Below are 13,863 nucleotides of genomic sequence, written 5' to 3'. Positions count from 1 at the left end.
TATCATCAGAGAACACAAGAAGTGAATCATCCCTGTATAAATACTTTGATTAGATCATTTGCTTTCAAGACTAAAAAAAGGGGAAGAGAAAAAAATGTTGTGTTATTGACCTCTGGACTTCATAAAGGGGTAACATCTCCTACACCGCTGCATGCTAGTCCCCATGTAGCTGTGGGGATAATTTTTTCTTACTTAAGACTACATTTCACTGGTTTCCATCCTTTGGAATCTTTCATCTTTCAAATATCCATTTAAACAATTCAGCTAAGAGAAGGAAAGTCTTGAATAATAAAATTTAAGAAAAAGGATTTTTTGTTTTAGAAAATTATGTTTTCAGTTTGTGAAAGGATTAACAATATTATTTTCTAATACTGATCCATAAAAAATGAAATTCATCTAGTCAGGGGCCACAAACTGGTTTGCAGGCTAAATCCAGCCTTCTCTGCCTATGTCTTTTTAGGACAGCACAGTAGTTTGTTTTTAAATCCTAAACTTTTATTGCTTAGAGGGGGCACGTTCCCTGGATCCCCCACAGTTTCCAACACTTGCCACTACGTCTTACACATGGTTATGTTAACTGCGGGACCTCTGTGGATATTTTACAAATGAGGGAACTGAGACCCAGAAAGGACAGTTTGCCCAAGGCGGTACAGCTAGGAATTGAAGACCTAAAAAGCAGGTCTCCAGTTTCCTGGTACGAGGCTCTCTCTCCTGGTTACCACTTTCCCATAGCTTTGGCTAAACTAACAAATGTATGTGCAATTTCAGCACCTGCCACGGAAACTGCTAGCATTGCTGGGGTGGGTGTTGTCATGACAGCACTTATATAAAGGTGAGTTCTTGCCTTTCTGCCCTCCTGCTCCCCAGGGCAAGACAAAACTCACCGAAGATGTCATCCGGCAAACCTCACTTGTAGGAAGAGGAACAACTCCCTACTTCTCCCTTCTTACCAGTTGGCTCTGATTGGAAACTTTCTCTCCATAATATCCACACATGTTGGATGTTTTAGATGGTACAATTGGGCATCTCTTCAGGAAAAATTCTCCTGGTTAGTCAAGGCCCTGCTCAACTGTAAATCTTGTGTGAAGCCAGCTCCACTCTTCACTTACATATTAGTGACGTCATATCCCAGAGTGGGGACGGGGTATATGTCCTTAAGTGTTAGTCCTAAGACTTTGGTGTCTTCACCTCCCCATCTCTGCTCTCTCCTCTCAATCCATGTCTACTGAATTGAATCGAGAGAATTGTGGTGATATGAGAGTTTCAAAATACAATCTACACCCCCCACTTTTCCACCAAAAGTGGACTAGGATGAGATTTTGATGCCCTTTTCTGGAAAGGAAAAAGGTGGCCAAGCAAAAAGGCCCCCAATAGCCTCTACTGTTCAAGAAAACATTGCCCAGTGCTGTGATGAGAGCTGGACACCCTGGGGAGGGGGCTACTGCTCTTGGGGAACAGATGAAAAGTCCTAGAGATGCCTGGCCTGGGAAAGCAATGACAGAAAGTGGGACCAGGAAGCCACAAATAGCCCCAAACCACAGTGTTCATCTGAGTGTCTGAGCCCATCTGAAGTACAGCTGCGAGTTTAGGACAAATCAGGGCAATCAAACCTCCACCTCCCACAGGAAGATTCAGGAGCTCCAGGGAGCTCATATGAAGGTGACTCTCTGATAGGATGGTGAGTGAGGGAGTAGCCAGGGAGTCACGTGAACTCATAGACATTTTAGAGCAGTGCTGTCCAATAGAAATAGAATGTAAACTACATGTGTAATTTTATTTTTTTATTTATATTTTTTAATGGATCAGTTTTTTAATTAGGTTCTCTGTAGTAAGTTTAGAACACCAATTTGTGAGGATAAATTCCATTTTTGAGAGAAACACAGAGCGGAGGTAGCCCTGGAGCTGAGGGACAGCTTTGATTCTTCACAGATTTTGCGAGTCCACAGCTTTCTGATCAGCCTTGCGCTGCTCTGTAATCTCGTATTTCTCTTTCTCTGTGTTGAAGATCTCGCCTTCCTGGTGTGTGGGCTTAAGAAGCTTCTTCTTTTTGAAGAAAGTATCAGTGAGACGTTCTGGGGTTTTTACACCACTGATGTCCATTTTGGTGGAGGTGGCAGTAACAAATTTCTGGTGTGTTCTACACAGAGGAACTCAATTGAGGGACAGAGTTCCAGTCGCAAGAAGCAAACCACTGCTCAGCTGCTTCAGGAAAATGACCCTCTTGCCTCTGTGGCGCCCAGTGAGGATGACGAGAATGGTCCCCGGAGTGATGCGGGCACGCAGTTTCCTCACCTGCTTACTGAAGGGTTTCTTGCCGTGGCTCAACAGCTTTCAAGGCTGCTGATAATATCTAGGCATTTTGCAAAGCTTGACCACTTGGGTACCACCATTCTTGTCACCACCAACTGGTTTTGTGACAGTAGCAAGAACCCTCACCTTCTTTTTCTTTTCAGCCTTGGATTTAGCTGCTGAATACTTCCTCTTGTACAAGGCCTTTCTGGAATACATAGCCGATCGGGAATATCGGCCAATTCCTCTGACCAGGAGGACAGGGTTTCGGCTGCAATGGGGCTTCCCCTTCTTAACCTTCTTTACCTTCTTACCCTTTTTAACTGCCAGCATCAGCCTTCTTGGCTTCAGGTTTTTTCTCCTTGGTGTCTGGCTTCTCAGTTTTTTCACCCACCATCTTGCAAGATGGGAAAGAGTACATGTGTAATTTAAAAATATTCTAGTTGTCACTGTAAACAACATAAAAAGGTAAAATTAATTTTAATTACATATCCAAATATATAACATATTCAATCTCATATTTTTAAAAATCCACTATATCCAAAATATTATCATATTAACATGTAATGGATGTAAAAATTATTCATGAACTATTTTACAAGTTTTCCAAACTACATCTTTAAATTCTAATGTTTATTGTGTAGTTACAGCACATCTCAATTCGGATACTAACTTTTCATTAAAAATACTCAATTCAAAAAATTCCCAGTAAGAAAAAGTAGCTTCACATACTCAAGTTGTTTCAAACATACATAAATGTTTCCCAGTAACTGAATTGAATATTAGCTTTTATTAATTTTTTAATTAAAAATGTGATGGTCCATATCAGTATCAATTCTTTCTTTCTCCAGCTTTTTTGAGATATAATTGACACATAACGTTGTGTAAGGTTAAGGTGTCCAACAGTGGTGTTGAGTTGATGCTCTTACATATTGCAAAATGATTACCACCATAGCCACGATTATATAATACAGTATTATTAACTACGATCACCATGCTGTACATCAGAGCCCTACAACTTACTCATCTTGTAACTGGAAGTTTGTGCTCTTTGACCAACATCTCCCCATTTCCCCCACCCTGAATATCAGTTTTTAAACTTACATTTAAATTAATCAAATCAGATAACATAAAAAAAACTTAGCTCTTCAGTGGGACCAGCAGCATTTCACACGTGGCTATTGGCTACTGGATTGGACAATGCAATTTTAGAGCAATCAGGAGCTGCCCCATTGCCCACTGCTGCTTCCCCTGGCCTGACCCTGGGCTGGCAGACATGGGGTCTGATCAGGGTTCAATGCCCACATTCTGAAGTTTAACAGTTTGGCTATGGTGGTTCTTCTGTGGGCCCAGCCTCTCTCTCTTAGGCCTGGGTCAAACTGGGTCACAATCATGGGACAAGGAGGGGTGTTTGAATTCTACGGCTTATAGCTGGAGACCCCAGAAAGCAGTTTGAAGGCTCAGCTATGTAACTCATGGCTGGTCCCAAATGGACCAGAAAGGATCACTTTGGTTTTTCCACGTGAAATACCATGGCTAGATCAAGAAGAGCGTCTTCCTTTATAAAACTCATTGCACTGAGACAGAAGGTTGACAACTTTCCTAGGGACATTACACCATTTTTTAATTAGAAATATTTAAAAATCAAATGACTGCCAGGAACGTCTATGGTATAGCCAGTTTCCAGTAAAGTCTTCTTAGTAAGTGAATTATTATTACTTCTAATTTTACCAGAATATCCAATAGTGACTTTTTTTTAGCTGGGGAAAGAAAGCAGATGATTTTTGTGGTTAAAATTGTTTTACATTTCTCTACCTTATAATTAGGTTAAAGAAAGTCCATTGTTATATAAATTAGTAAGTTTCCACAGCTGTTCTTCTAATCTCTTTCAGAAGTTACTATGTGACTAGGAAGGAATTAATTTTTTTAAGTGTATATGAAAAAAGTTACATGTGTGTATAAATATATATGTGAAGAATTTCTAAAGAAGCTACTTATAAAACAAGTATGGATTTTACATTCTGTGATAGAAGTTAAAATAAAAATAGTTATAAAATGTATGTTTTTTTGCCTAGATAAGGTTTTATATAATCATATATATCATATATAGAAAATATTTATAAAACGTTTTATATATAATTATATATTTTTATATTTTAAGTTAAAATGTTGTAAAGATTGCCACAAGGTGGCGCTAAAATCTAATGACCATTCCAGTCTCTGGTCTTGTCTACTAGGAGCTGGGATTTACAGATCTGTAGGAGACACTAGACAAAAAAAAAGACCAAATAAATTAAGCTGAAGATTGGAGGTAGATTAACGTCTCCCTTTTGTCTGAAGGATATTTCCCTCTCTCACTAGCGTGGATATCTGTCATACAGTGAATCTCTATGTTAATAAAGTTAACTATTAAAATGATTTATTCTCCTAGATGATTCGATCTTACCCTTGCCCTTTGCGAGTGTATTGTAAAGGGAGAGAAGAGGCAGGGAGGAGACTGTTAGGCACATCACCTAGTCTGGAAAAGCTTATCCAGCGAGTGATTTATCCAGTGAGTGGAGCAGCCCATCTCCCCAGAGCTTGTCAAAGTATCCTGGGCATAAAAAATGAATACCATGAAAAGAAGTTGCTGCAGAACATAGATTTTTCTACTTGTTTACTTTGGCATAATTTGCCAACTGAATATTTTTAGAAATTATTGTGATATTGAGAGTCAAGCTCGGAACACCTCATATAATATGCTTGAGAGTCAGGAAATGAGTGAATTGAATCGCTCTTCCTGATTCTTTGTATTTCAGTTTTTTAAAAAATACATAAAACAAAGCTTTAATTGTTCGATATTTTCTTAATATTTGAAGCTTAAGGACATAGCCAAGATTCCCAAGCTATATTAAGACGAAGGAAAGCAGTGTTAACAATACAGCTATAAAAGGTTTTGACTAAAGGAAAAAAAATTTAGATAAGATTTTTCTAACAGACCAAAATTTAAAAAAGAAAAAAAAAGTTAGTGGATTGGAGCCTTAAACAAATGACCAAAAAAAAACTTTCTCCCATGAGATTCCACTGTGGAAAAATTATTTACTTGTTGACAGTTCAGTTCTTTAGAGCTGAAAAACAAAATCAAAAACCAAAGATGCTGGCATTATAATGTGGAGCTCATCCAATGTGAGGGAAGCACTTTTGGTTGTGTGAATGAGGATGGGCTCTGGGGGTTAGTGGCACTGATGTCTTATTTGACCTGATTATATCTGTGGTGTCCATGTAGAGACCCACATCTCAACATGTGAATCATAAATGAAAACATTATGGCTCAGTTACAGCTGGCAGCCTGGGCTTGGCTGGATGATTGGTAAAGCTGGGTCTGGAGTTTGAGGTAAGAGACCCCCAGAAAGTTCCACCTGAGTTCCTGAGCATTTTAAGTGAATTCTCCACAGTCATTTACTGATTCTCGCATGGGGGCAGGCATTGTGCTGGGTCTTCAAGATGCTGACATTAAGACAGAATCTTAAAAAAAAAAAAAAAAAAAGACAGAATCTTTTTCAATTAAAAAAAAAAAAAAAAAAGAATCCTGGCTCTCTAACAGCTTCCAGTCAGACAGGGAGGTCGAAATATGAGGCAATCACCGCATCACGATGCAGTGGGTCTCTACTTTGTTGAAAAACCAATAATCATCCCACTGCCCCCAGAATGGACATGGCCCACCCAATCTGTGTAGTTGGTACTTTGCTTTTCCATGATTGGGCCCAAACTGAGTTTCAACTCCTTCTCTCCATCAAAGGCAGTCACACTAAACTAGTCCCTGTTACTAGAATGTGTCATACGCTTTCCCACACCTCTGCTTTTGTTTAAGCTGTTCCTCCTTCCTGGAAGGTCCTCCCTCCTTCCATCTCCTTTCCTATCTCTTTTGTCCATTGAAATCCACTGACCTAGGTCTTTCTAGATCAGACATAGGTGTCATCTCCTGCAATAGAGGAGGAATGGATGAATTGAGTCCTGGTGGGTAGCAGGAGACTGGGGATCTAGCACCCTACCAGATACTAATTTGTTGTGTCTCAGCCTGCAAGGTTCTCCCCTCACTCCCCGGGGCCTCATCTCCTTCCTGCCCAATAGGGAGTGGGGTGGTTAGATTTTTAATGTACTTTTACATTTGTAATTTACTTCAGACAGTTCTCGGCCTTATGACCAGGATTTGAATTCATCCTGCAAACCAGGGCTGAAGCTGCCTTTTTTCTGCCTGGTGACTTTCTCCAAGTGGACCTGAAGTTCTGCAACCAGTCTCAACCTTCCCTTTTCACTGTTCCTCCTTCCCCTAATCTTCACCTAGAGACCTAGGCTAGACACCGAGAAGAGAGTTGGGCGAAAGGACTTGAGAGAGCCAGGGCCTCAGCCCAGGCCCATCCAGTTTACAGTCAGCCTCCCGCCTCACAAATCCAAACCCAGGGCTTCCCCAGGGCGAGTGCCCAGGTGGAGAGATGGCGGTGGCAGACTGGACCAGGGGAGGGGCCGCTTCTAAAAGAAAGCGGGGGGGGGGGGGGGGGGACCCTTGCTTGGAAACAACCTGTGTGTGTGTTTATTTAAAAACAAAACCCTGTTAAAGGAGCCGCTTCCTCCCCGACAGGTCCGACCACCCGCTGAGAGTTTGCGAAGCAAGTGGGCCAATTTTGAGTGGGAGGGAGTCGTCAACGCCCCCACGAAGTGCCGCCTGTCTCGGAACGGCTCGTCCAGCCCCCGCGGGCTCCGGGCAGCTAGCTCTGGGCCTCCAGCCCCGCGTGCAGAGGCTGCGGAGGACAGAACCCTGGTGCGGCCGGAGCCCCGCAGCGCCAGCCGCGGCGCAGACACCCCAGTCATCGCCTCTCCCAGCCCCGCGGCCTGGGCCGTCAATCAAGTCCGCCCGACCCCGCCCCTGGGCTGCAGCCGACAGCCAATCAGAGCCAAGCTCCGCAGAGATGAGCTCAGCCGGCTCGCTTCCCATTGGGCGGCTATATTAAGAAAGTGGCAGAACTCTTTAAATAGCGGGCGCTAGGGCCGCAGCCTGCATCTGCCACCGCAGTCCGGCTTTTGTATTTCGCTCTCCTGAACCTTTGGCGGGGTAGAGAGAGCTAGGAGCGAGTTAGGTCGGGTCGACTGCTCTGGCCACAGTTTGCGCACAAAGGCCGCGACCTGGGACGAGGAGAGCGGCCACCGCTCGGGAGCAGCGCCGAGACGCACGGTGCGCCTTATGCCCCCGCGTCCCCACCGACCCCGCCGCGGCAGACTGAGCACAGCGAGAGAACGCGCCACTCCGGGGCCTGGGTGCACCTAGCGACCCCTTTCCCCAAGCGCGCTGCCAGAGGTGAGCAGTGAGCGGCGAGCGGGACGGCAGCGAGGCGTTCGCGGGCCCCCTCTTGCTGCCCGGGCCCGGCCCGCTCATGGCGGCCATCCGCAAGAAGCTGGTGGTGGTGGGCGACGGCGCGTGTGGCAAGACGTGCCTGCTGATCGTGTTCAGTAAGGACGAGTTCCCGGAGGTGTACGTGCCCACCGTCTTCGAGAACTATGTGGCCGACATCGAGGTGGACGGCAAGCAGGTGGAGCTGGCGCTGTGGGATACGGCAGGCCAGGAGGACTACGACCGCCTGCGGCCGCTCTCCTACCCGGACACCGACGTGATCCTCATGTGCTTCTCAGTGGACAGCCCGGATTCGCTGGAGAACATCCCCGAGAAATGGGTGCCTGAGGTGAAGCACTTCTGCCCCAACGTGCCCATCATCCTGGTGGCCAACAAGAAAGACCTGCGCAGCGACGAACATGTCCGCACAGAGCTGGCCCGCATGAAGCAGGAACCGGTGCGCACGGATGACGGCCGCGCCATGGCCGTGCGGATCCAAGCCTACGACTACCTCGAGTGCTCGGCCAAGACCAAGGAGGGCGTGCGCGAGGTCTTCGAGACGGCCACGCGCGCCGCGCTGCAGAAGCGCTACGGCTCCCAGAACGGCTGCATCAACTGCTGCAAGGTGCTATGAGGACCGTGCCCGCCCTTCCTGCCCCTGCCGGCACGGCCCCCCCTCCCGGGCCCGTCCCCCACGAGCCCGGAGAAGGGGAGACCTGCGCCCCCCAAGGACCCCACTGGACTGCCTGGCGTCTGCCTTCCGGCCCTGCAGCCGTGGCCTGGAGGCTCTGGCTCTGGCGCCGGGAATCGGCGTGGTAGGCACTGGGCGCCCCCTTTCCAAGTGTCTGTGTGCGTCCTGCTGTGTTGCACAGGCCTGGGCGCCCCGCTGAGTGCCAAGGGTCCCCTGAACACCCTTATCTGAAAAGCCAAGCCTCTTCAGAGTGTGTGGCTGTGTGTTTGTTCGACCCTCCCCGCCCCCGCCTCGTTTTCACCCCACTTCTGCCTCTGCTCCCCGGAGACAAGCTTGGCGCCGGGATGCGGCCGCGCCCCATCTGATGTTCGCCCATAACCAGCGAGCGCCTGCTATCCCCTGTCTGTAACATAGACCACGGGAACTGCGGGAGGGGAGGGCTGGGGAGGATGGGGTGTTATATAAATATAGATATAATTTTATTTTCGGAGGTAGGATGGTGTTATTTAATGGTGGTGGTGGGTGGAGTGACAGGGCGCTAGAACTGCCCAGGCCCAGTCTGGGACAGCCAGCGTCCATCCAAGCACGAACAAGACTTGGCCATCTTTCCAACCCCCGGGGAAGACATTTGCAGCCGACTTGGGGCTAAGAGGACAGCTTCCAGACTCACATCTCCTGCAGGCCAGGCCCTGGTGAACCCCTCACCAGCCACGGGCAGGAGGAGGGTGCGTGTGCTGCAGGTTGTTTTTGCCATAAGAGAACTTTGTGCCTGTCCTACAAGTGAAAGTTGTTCAGTCCAAGAAACTGATGTTATTTGATTTATTTAAAGGCTAAATCTTTATTGTTTTTTTTTTTTGGAAAGAATTCTTTGCACAATTGTTTCATTGTTTGACACTTAATGCACTTGTCATTTGCAAAAGGCGGTAGCATTCTGACCACACTCGTACGCTGTAACCTCATCTACTTCTGATGTTTTTAAAAAAATGATGGTGACTTAAAAGGGAGAAGAAAAAGAAACCACTAATTTTTTCTTTTCTTGAAAAAGTGGCAACACTGTTCTGTTCTGTGATTTACTTGTGCAGGTCTGCGCACTATTTTGATAAAAGGGCAGTAACAAATATTAGGGCCTATCTAAAACCATTTTTTTCCCCACAAGGCAGTCTCTAAAGCTGTGTGAAATTTTCTCTGCATCTCTGTACAGAGAACGAACCTGCCCCTAGTGTCTCCTTTCTCCCCTTCCCTTCCCCACCCAGTGGTACTTCTACTAAATTGTTGTCTTGTTTTTTATTTTTTAAATAAACTGACAAATGACAAAGTGGTGAGCTTATGATGTTTACATAAAAGTTCTATAAGCTGTGTATACAGTTTTTTATGTAAAATATTAAAAGACTATGATGATGACATTTATAAAATGGCTCCTGTGGTTTAATAGCGTGTAAAAATATTTTTGTGAATTTGGGGGCAAGGGAATAATTCTGCCAGGTGAGGCCCCACCTTACAGTGTTTGTGGGAAATGGGAATGAAATTCCTTTGTTGGGGGGTAGGGGGGACATGTGGGGGTTGGGTGGCTGTAGGAGACCTGGTTGCTCTTGTCCCAGGCCCGGAGGTTACCCAGGCACTCAGTGCCAAAACCTTTGACCTAATATGTATTGTCTGTGTGTCTTAAACACTTGTGTCTTAAGTGTGTTATAGGGCCTTTACTTCCTATTCTTTGAAACGGGAAGTTGTCATTTGTGCATTTTAGATTTAAATAACTTTTGTTGTTGTTTATCATGGGTGTGGGGCCAGATTCTCTAGAAGGCTGGTTACTGAGTTCCCTTCAGATCCTTAAGGGGTTTCATAGTACCCAGGAGATGATAAGTTATTATCTTTGGGGCTGGAGCTCCTGGGGGGAAGTTGGGGAAGAGTCCAAATTAGGAGCTGATTGTTCTATTATTAAACTTTCATCTGAATGTGTGTCTGTGCAGAACCTAGAATGCTTCATTCTAAGTACCAAGAGTGGCCGCATTACAGACAGAACACTAGAGGTTTTGGGTGGTGGCTATTTAAAGTTGGAGCTGCCAGGCTTTGAGACGTGATCATGATGAGCTCTAATTTCAGACACGTAGCCTGCTACAGTGGGTCTCAGAGCCAGACAGGCAGATTTATCCTTGGAGACCACAGTAAAATCTTGCTACAGTTATGATGACTCAAACCTGCCAGCTGTCAGCAGCTTCTAGGGAAGGTAGTAGACAGTGCCAACCTTTCCCAACTACCTAAGACGTGTGGTTTTTGTTTTTGGAATCAACACTTTGAGTTTCTAGACCTTAGTTGCCCCCACCAGCCACCCCCAGGAGCAGAAACAAGAAGGTCCCTTTTGAAGCTGTTTGCTGTTTGCTTTAAATCTTGAGGTTTCTGTTTCTTCGTCTTTCCCCAAACTCCCAAGAGCTTTTGTTTCGTGAGGCAAACCTGGTTGCTGGTGACTATTCACCTACTTAAAAAAAACAAAACACCACATTAGTCACAGGGCCTTCTGCACAGCCAGGCTCATTGGCCAATAAAGGGGAATTGTCCGGGCTGTTCTAGGTACAGAGCAAGGAGCGGTTCCACCCAGGTGGCTTCTCTGAGCCACTGCCCCATCCTTTCCTCAGTTCCACTCACCTCCATCCCCCAGCCTACTTCTTCCTCTTCATTTTAAAGACAAAACTTTCCACTGAAAAATGAAATGCTGATTTGCAGATTTCACAGCTAGCAAATCCTTTGGTACCAGGGAGTGCAGGCTTGGGCTTAATGCCCAGGACTCAGTTTTGCAACCAGCCAAGAGCCTGAAGACCCAGTCCCCTGAAAGGGCCTTTTCTGGGTTTCATGCCTGCTCCAATCTGCCTGGTACCTACAGCTGTCTGTTCGGTTTTTTTTTTTTTTTTTTTTAATTTTAGGAAGACAACTACCCAAATGACACATGGCAACTTGAATTATGCTTGTTTTAAAATGCATGGCATTTAATAATCCTGCTGGAACACACTCTTCTTGCTGTATTAGATCCAACTGGAAAATATAAAGACGAATTACTGTAGGCTGGAAAATCAATTAGGAAAAAAGAGGTAAAACATCTGGTGTTACTCTTAGGATATGAGAATTCATTTTGCACATTTAAAATAAACGTGCTGAGTTCATTTAATTGCCTGTTGAATGGTTTCGTGGAGAACAGTTGGGTGTTTCATTGATCCTGGGCATTTCATAACAAGGGGCATTGGCTTGGGTTCTTGTTTAATCTTAATTTTAAATCAATCTGGATTGTATTTCTAAGGTCTTTTTCACATGTGATTCAGTGTACTTAGAACAGTGGTTTTCAAACTTAAGCGTGTATTAGAGTCACATGGAGGGCTGGTTAAATCACAGATGGCTGGGCCTAGTTTCCAGAGTCTCTGATCAGTAGGTCTGGGCGGGAACAAGTGATGCTGATGCTGCTGGTCTAGGGACCACGCTTTGAGAACCGCTGGCTTAGAATAAGGGAGAGTCCTTGTCAGTGCACAGAGGAGGGAGGTCGCTTCAGGAGGAAGGTAAATCCCGTTCTCTAGGCTGAGGTGTAGTGCCCTGTGGTCCTTGCATCCTTCCCTGCCTTAGGGGGAGCAGCACTTCAGAGAGTTTTCCTTCCAGGATGAACCACACATGACCCCTGTATTTTCTTCTCCACATTCTTGTTTAATGCCCTTCTAGAGGTTCATTTCTGCCATGCCTGAATTTAGGGTTCAACAGCACACTGGAGCTCATTTAGCATCGGCACCTCCTTTGTCAGCTCTACTGAGACAAGAGATACAAAAGCAAATAGGACAGTCCTTGCCCTGGTGGGCCAGGCAGTTCTGGGAATGCATTCACCCAGCATGCTCAAATGGACGCATTAGGCCCAGGGCATCACAGGAGCCCAGGGGAAGCTGAGGAGGGCCTCACGGAGGAGGAGACATTTGAGCTGAGTCTTAAAGCAGGAGTGAGTGATGTGCAGATGGGAGATACAGCTTCTTTGTATTACTGTGGGGCCCGGCCTCTGGGAAATAAAGCTGTCTTGGGTGAGAACTACTTTCTACTTTTAGCCCCTCTGGCATACATTTCTTCAGTCAAGAAAAATGGTGTTACCCAGCCAAGTCAAACACAGCCTCTCCCCGGCCCTCCCTTGTCTATCCACGGGCCAGGAGAGAAGGTTGGTGATGATGCTTTCATTGTTTTCTCTGTGCTTCCCAGGGATGCAGGGAGGACACAAGGGCCTGCTTTGTGATAACTGTGCTCCTGGGAAACATGCAGCCTGGTCTCAAGGAGGCGGAGGCCCCACAAAGGCACCTTGTACGCCAGCCTCTCAGGGGACAGACCCTTAATCACTCTACTTGGTCTGTCTTCTGGCTGAAGCGAGAAACTGGGCACGCAGTCTGCTTCCTCGACTCTCAGCAGCCCCTTTCCTGGCCTGGGAGGTAAGAATCTGGAAGGCCCCAGTTCATTCCTTCCAAATATTTATTGTTGACTAAGGACTCTGCGCCTGGCACTGTGCTAGAAGCTGGGGACCCAGTAGACAAACTGGCAGGTGTGGTCCCTCCCCTCACAGAGCTTTCAGTCTCTATGTATGTCTAAACAAGTCTTGATGATGGTGATGATGACAATAGCCAATATTTGCTGACTAGGGAGCGGGCACTGATCTAAGCTCTTTATGTGTATTGTTTATGTCTGTATTAGTTATCTATTGTTATATAACAAATTATCCCCAAACTTAGTGGTTTAGAACACCTATTACTTTACTGTTTCTGTGAGTCAGGAGTCCAGGAACAGCTCAGCTGAGTCCTCTGGCTCAGGGTCTTTCTTAAATCTGTAATCAAGATGTTGGCTGGGGTTGGATTTATCTCCAGGCTTGACTGGGGAAGGGTCTGCTCCCTGACTCACTCACTTGGCTGCTAGCAAGATTCAGTTCCTCCCTGGCTGAGGCCTCCTTTGAGCAGGTAGTGGAGACACATTTCCAGGGCTGCTGGCCACCCTCCTTGCCATGTGGGTCTCTCTGTGGGACAGTCCAACATGGAAGCTTGCTTCATCACATCAAGAAGCACTTCCTGGAATAGGAACTGTGGTCTCAGCAAGCACACCTTAGGCAACAGGAAAAAGGGGCTCCTTCCTCTCTTTGAGGAACCACTCTAAGTGGATTTTTTTTAAATATTAAAAAAAATTTGGAGGGAGAGGTAATTATGTTTACTTATTTATGTCTTTTAATGGAGGTACTGGGGATTGAACGCAGGACCTTGTGCATGCTAAGCACACACTCTACCACTGAGCTATACACTCCCTCCACTTCTAAGTGAATTTAAGGTATTGCTGGGTGCTGATGGGGTGTGGGGAGGCAGGGAGACTTCTGCTCTCGTTGGGAAGAGTACTGTCCATGTCTGGGTAGGTGGGAAAGAAAAGCAGTACTTCTGAGGTTTCCATCATGGTGGTCTGAGCTGGAATCAGAGCAAGTACCTCCAGGATAAAGGCATTCTGGGATGAGCCATGGTTTTGATGCTCAACC

At 46.0% G+C, this 13,863-nt stretch overlaps 1 protein-coding gene and 1 pseudogene across 1 annotated transcript; one reads left to right on the top strand and one right to left on the bottom strand.

The window, feature by feature from the left end:
- Positions 1–1,815: 1,815 nt before the first annotated feature.
- Positions 1,816–2,718, bottom strand: LOC105095728 (large ribosomal subunit protein eL6-like; annotated as a pseudogene).
- Positions 2,719–7,315: 4,597 nt separating this feature from the next.
- On the top strand, positions 7,316–9,757 carry RHOB (ras homolog family member B). Its single transcript, XM_010987905.3, has one exon. The coding sequence runs from the start codon at positions 7,698–7,700 to the stop codon at positions 8,286–8,288; it is 591 nt and encodes a 196-aa protein (XP_010986207.2). The 5' UTR covers positions 7,316–7,697; the 3' UTR covers positions 8,289–9,757.
- Positions 9,758–13,863: the final 4,106 nt, after the last annotated feature.

This window comes from Camelus dromedarius, chromosome 15 (assembly GCF_036321535.1).
Source record: "Camelus dromedarius isolate mCamDro1 chromosome 15, mCamDro1.pat, whole genome shotgun sequence".
NCBI classification, from domain to species: domain Eukaryota; kingdom Metazoa; phylum Chordata; class Mammalia; order Artiodactyla; family Camelidae; genus Camelus; species Camelus dromedarius.
Note: the sequence above shows the minus strand (reverse complement) of the source record. Positions and strands in the feature narration are given on the sequence as shown.

What these genes read in the sequence shown, in the direction of transcription:
- RHOB (XM_010987905.3), top strand. Translation starts at nt 7,698, where the DNA reads ATGGCGGCCATCCGCAAGAAGCTGGTGGTGGTGGGCGACGGCGCGTGT.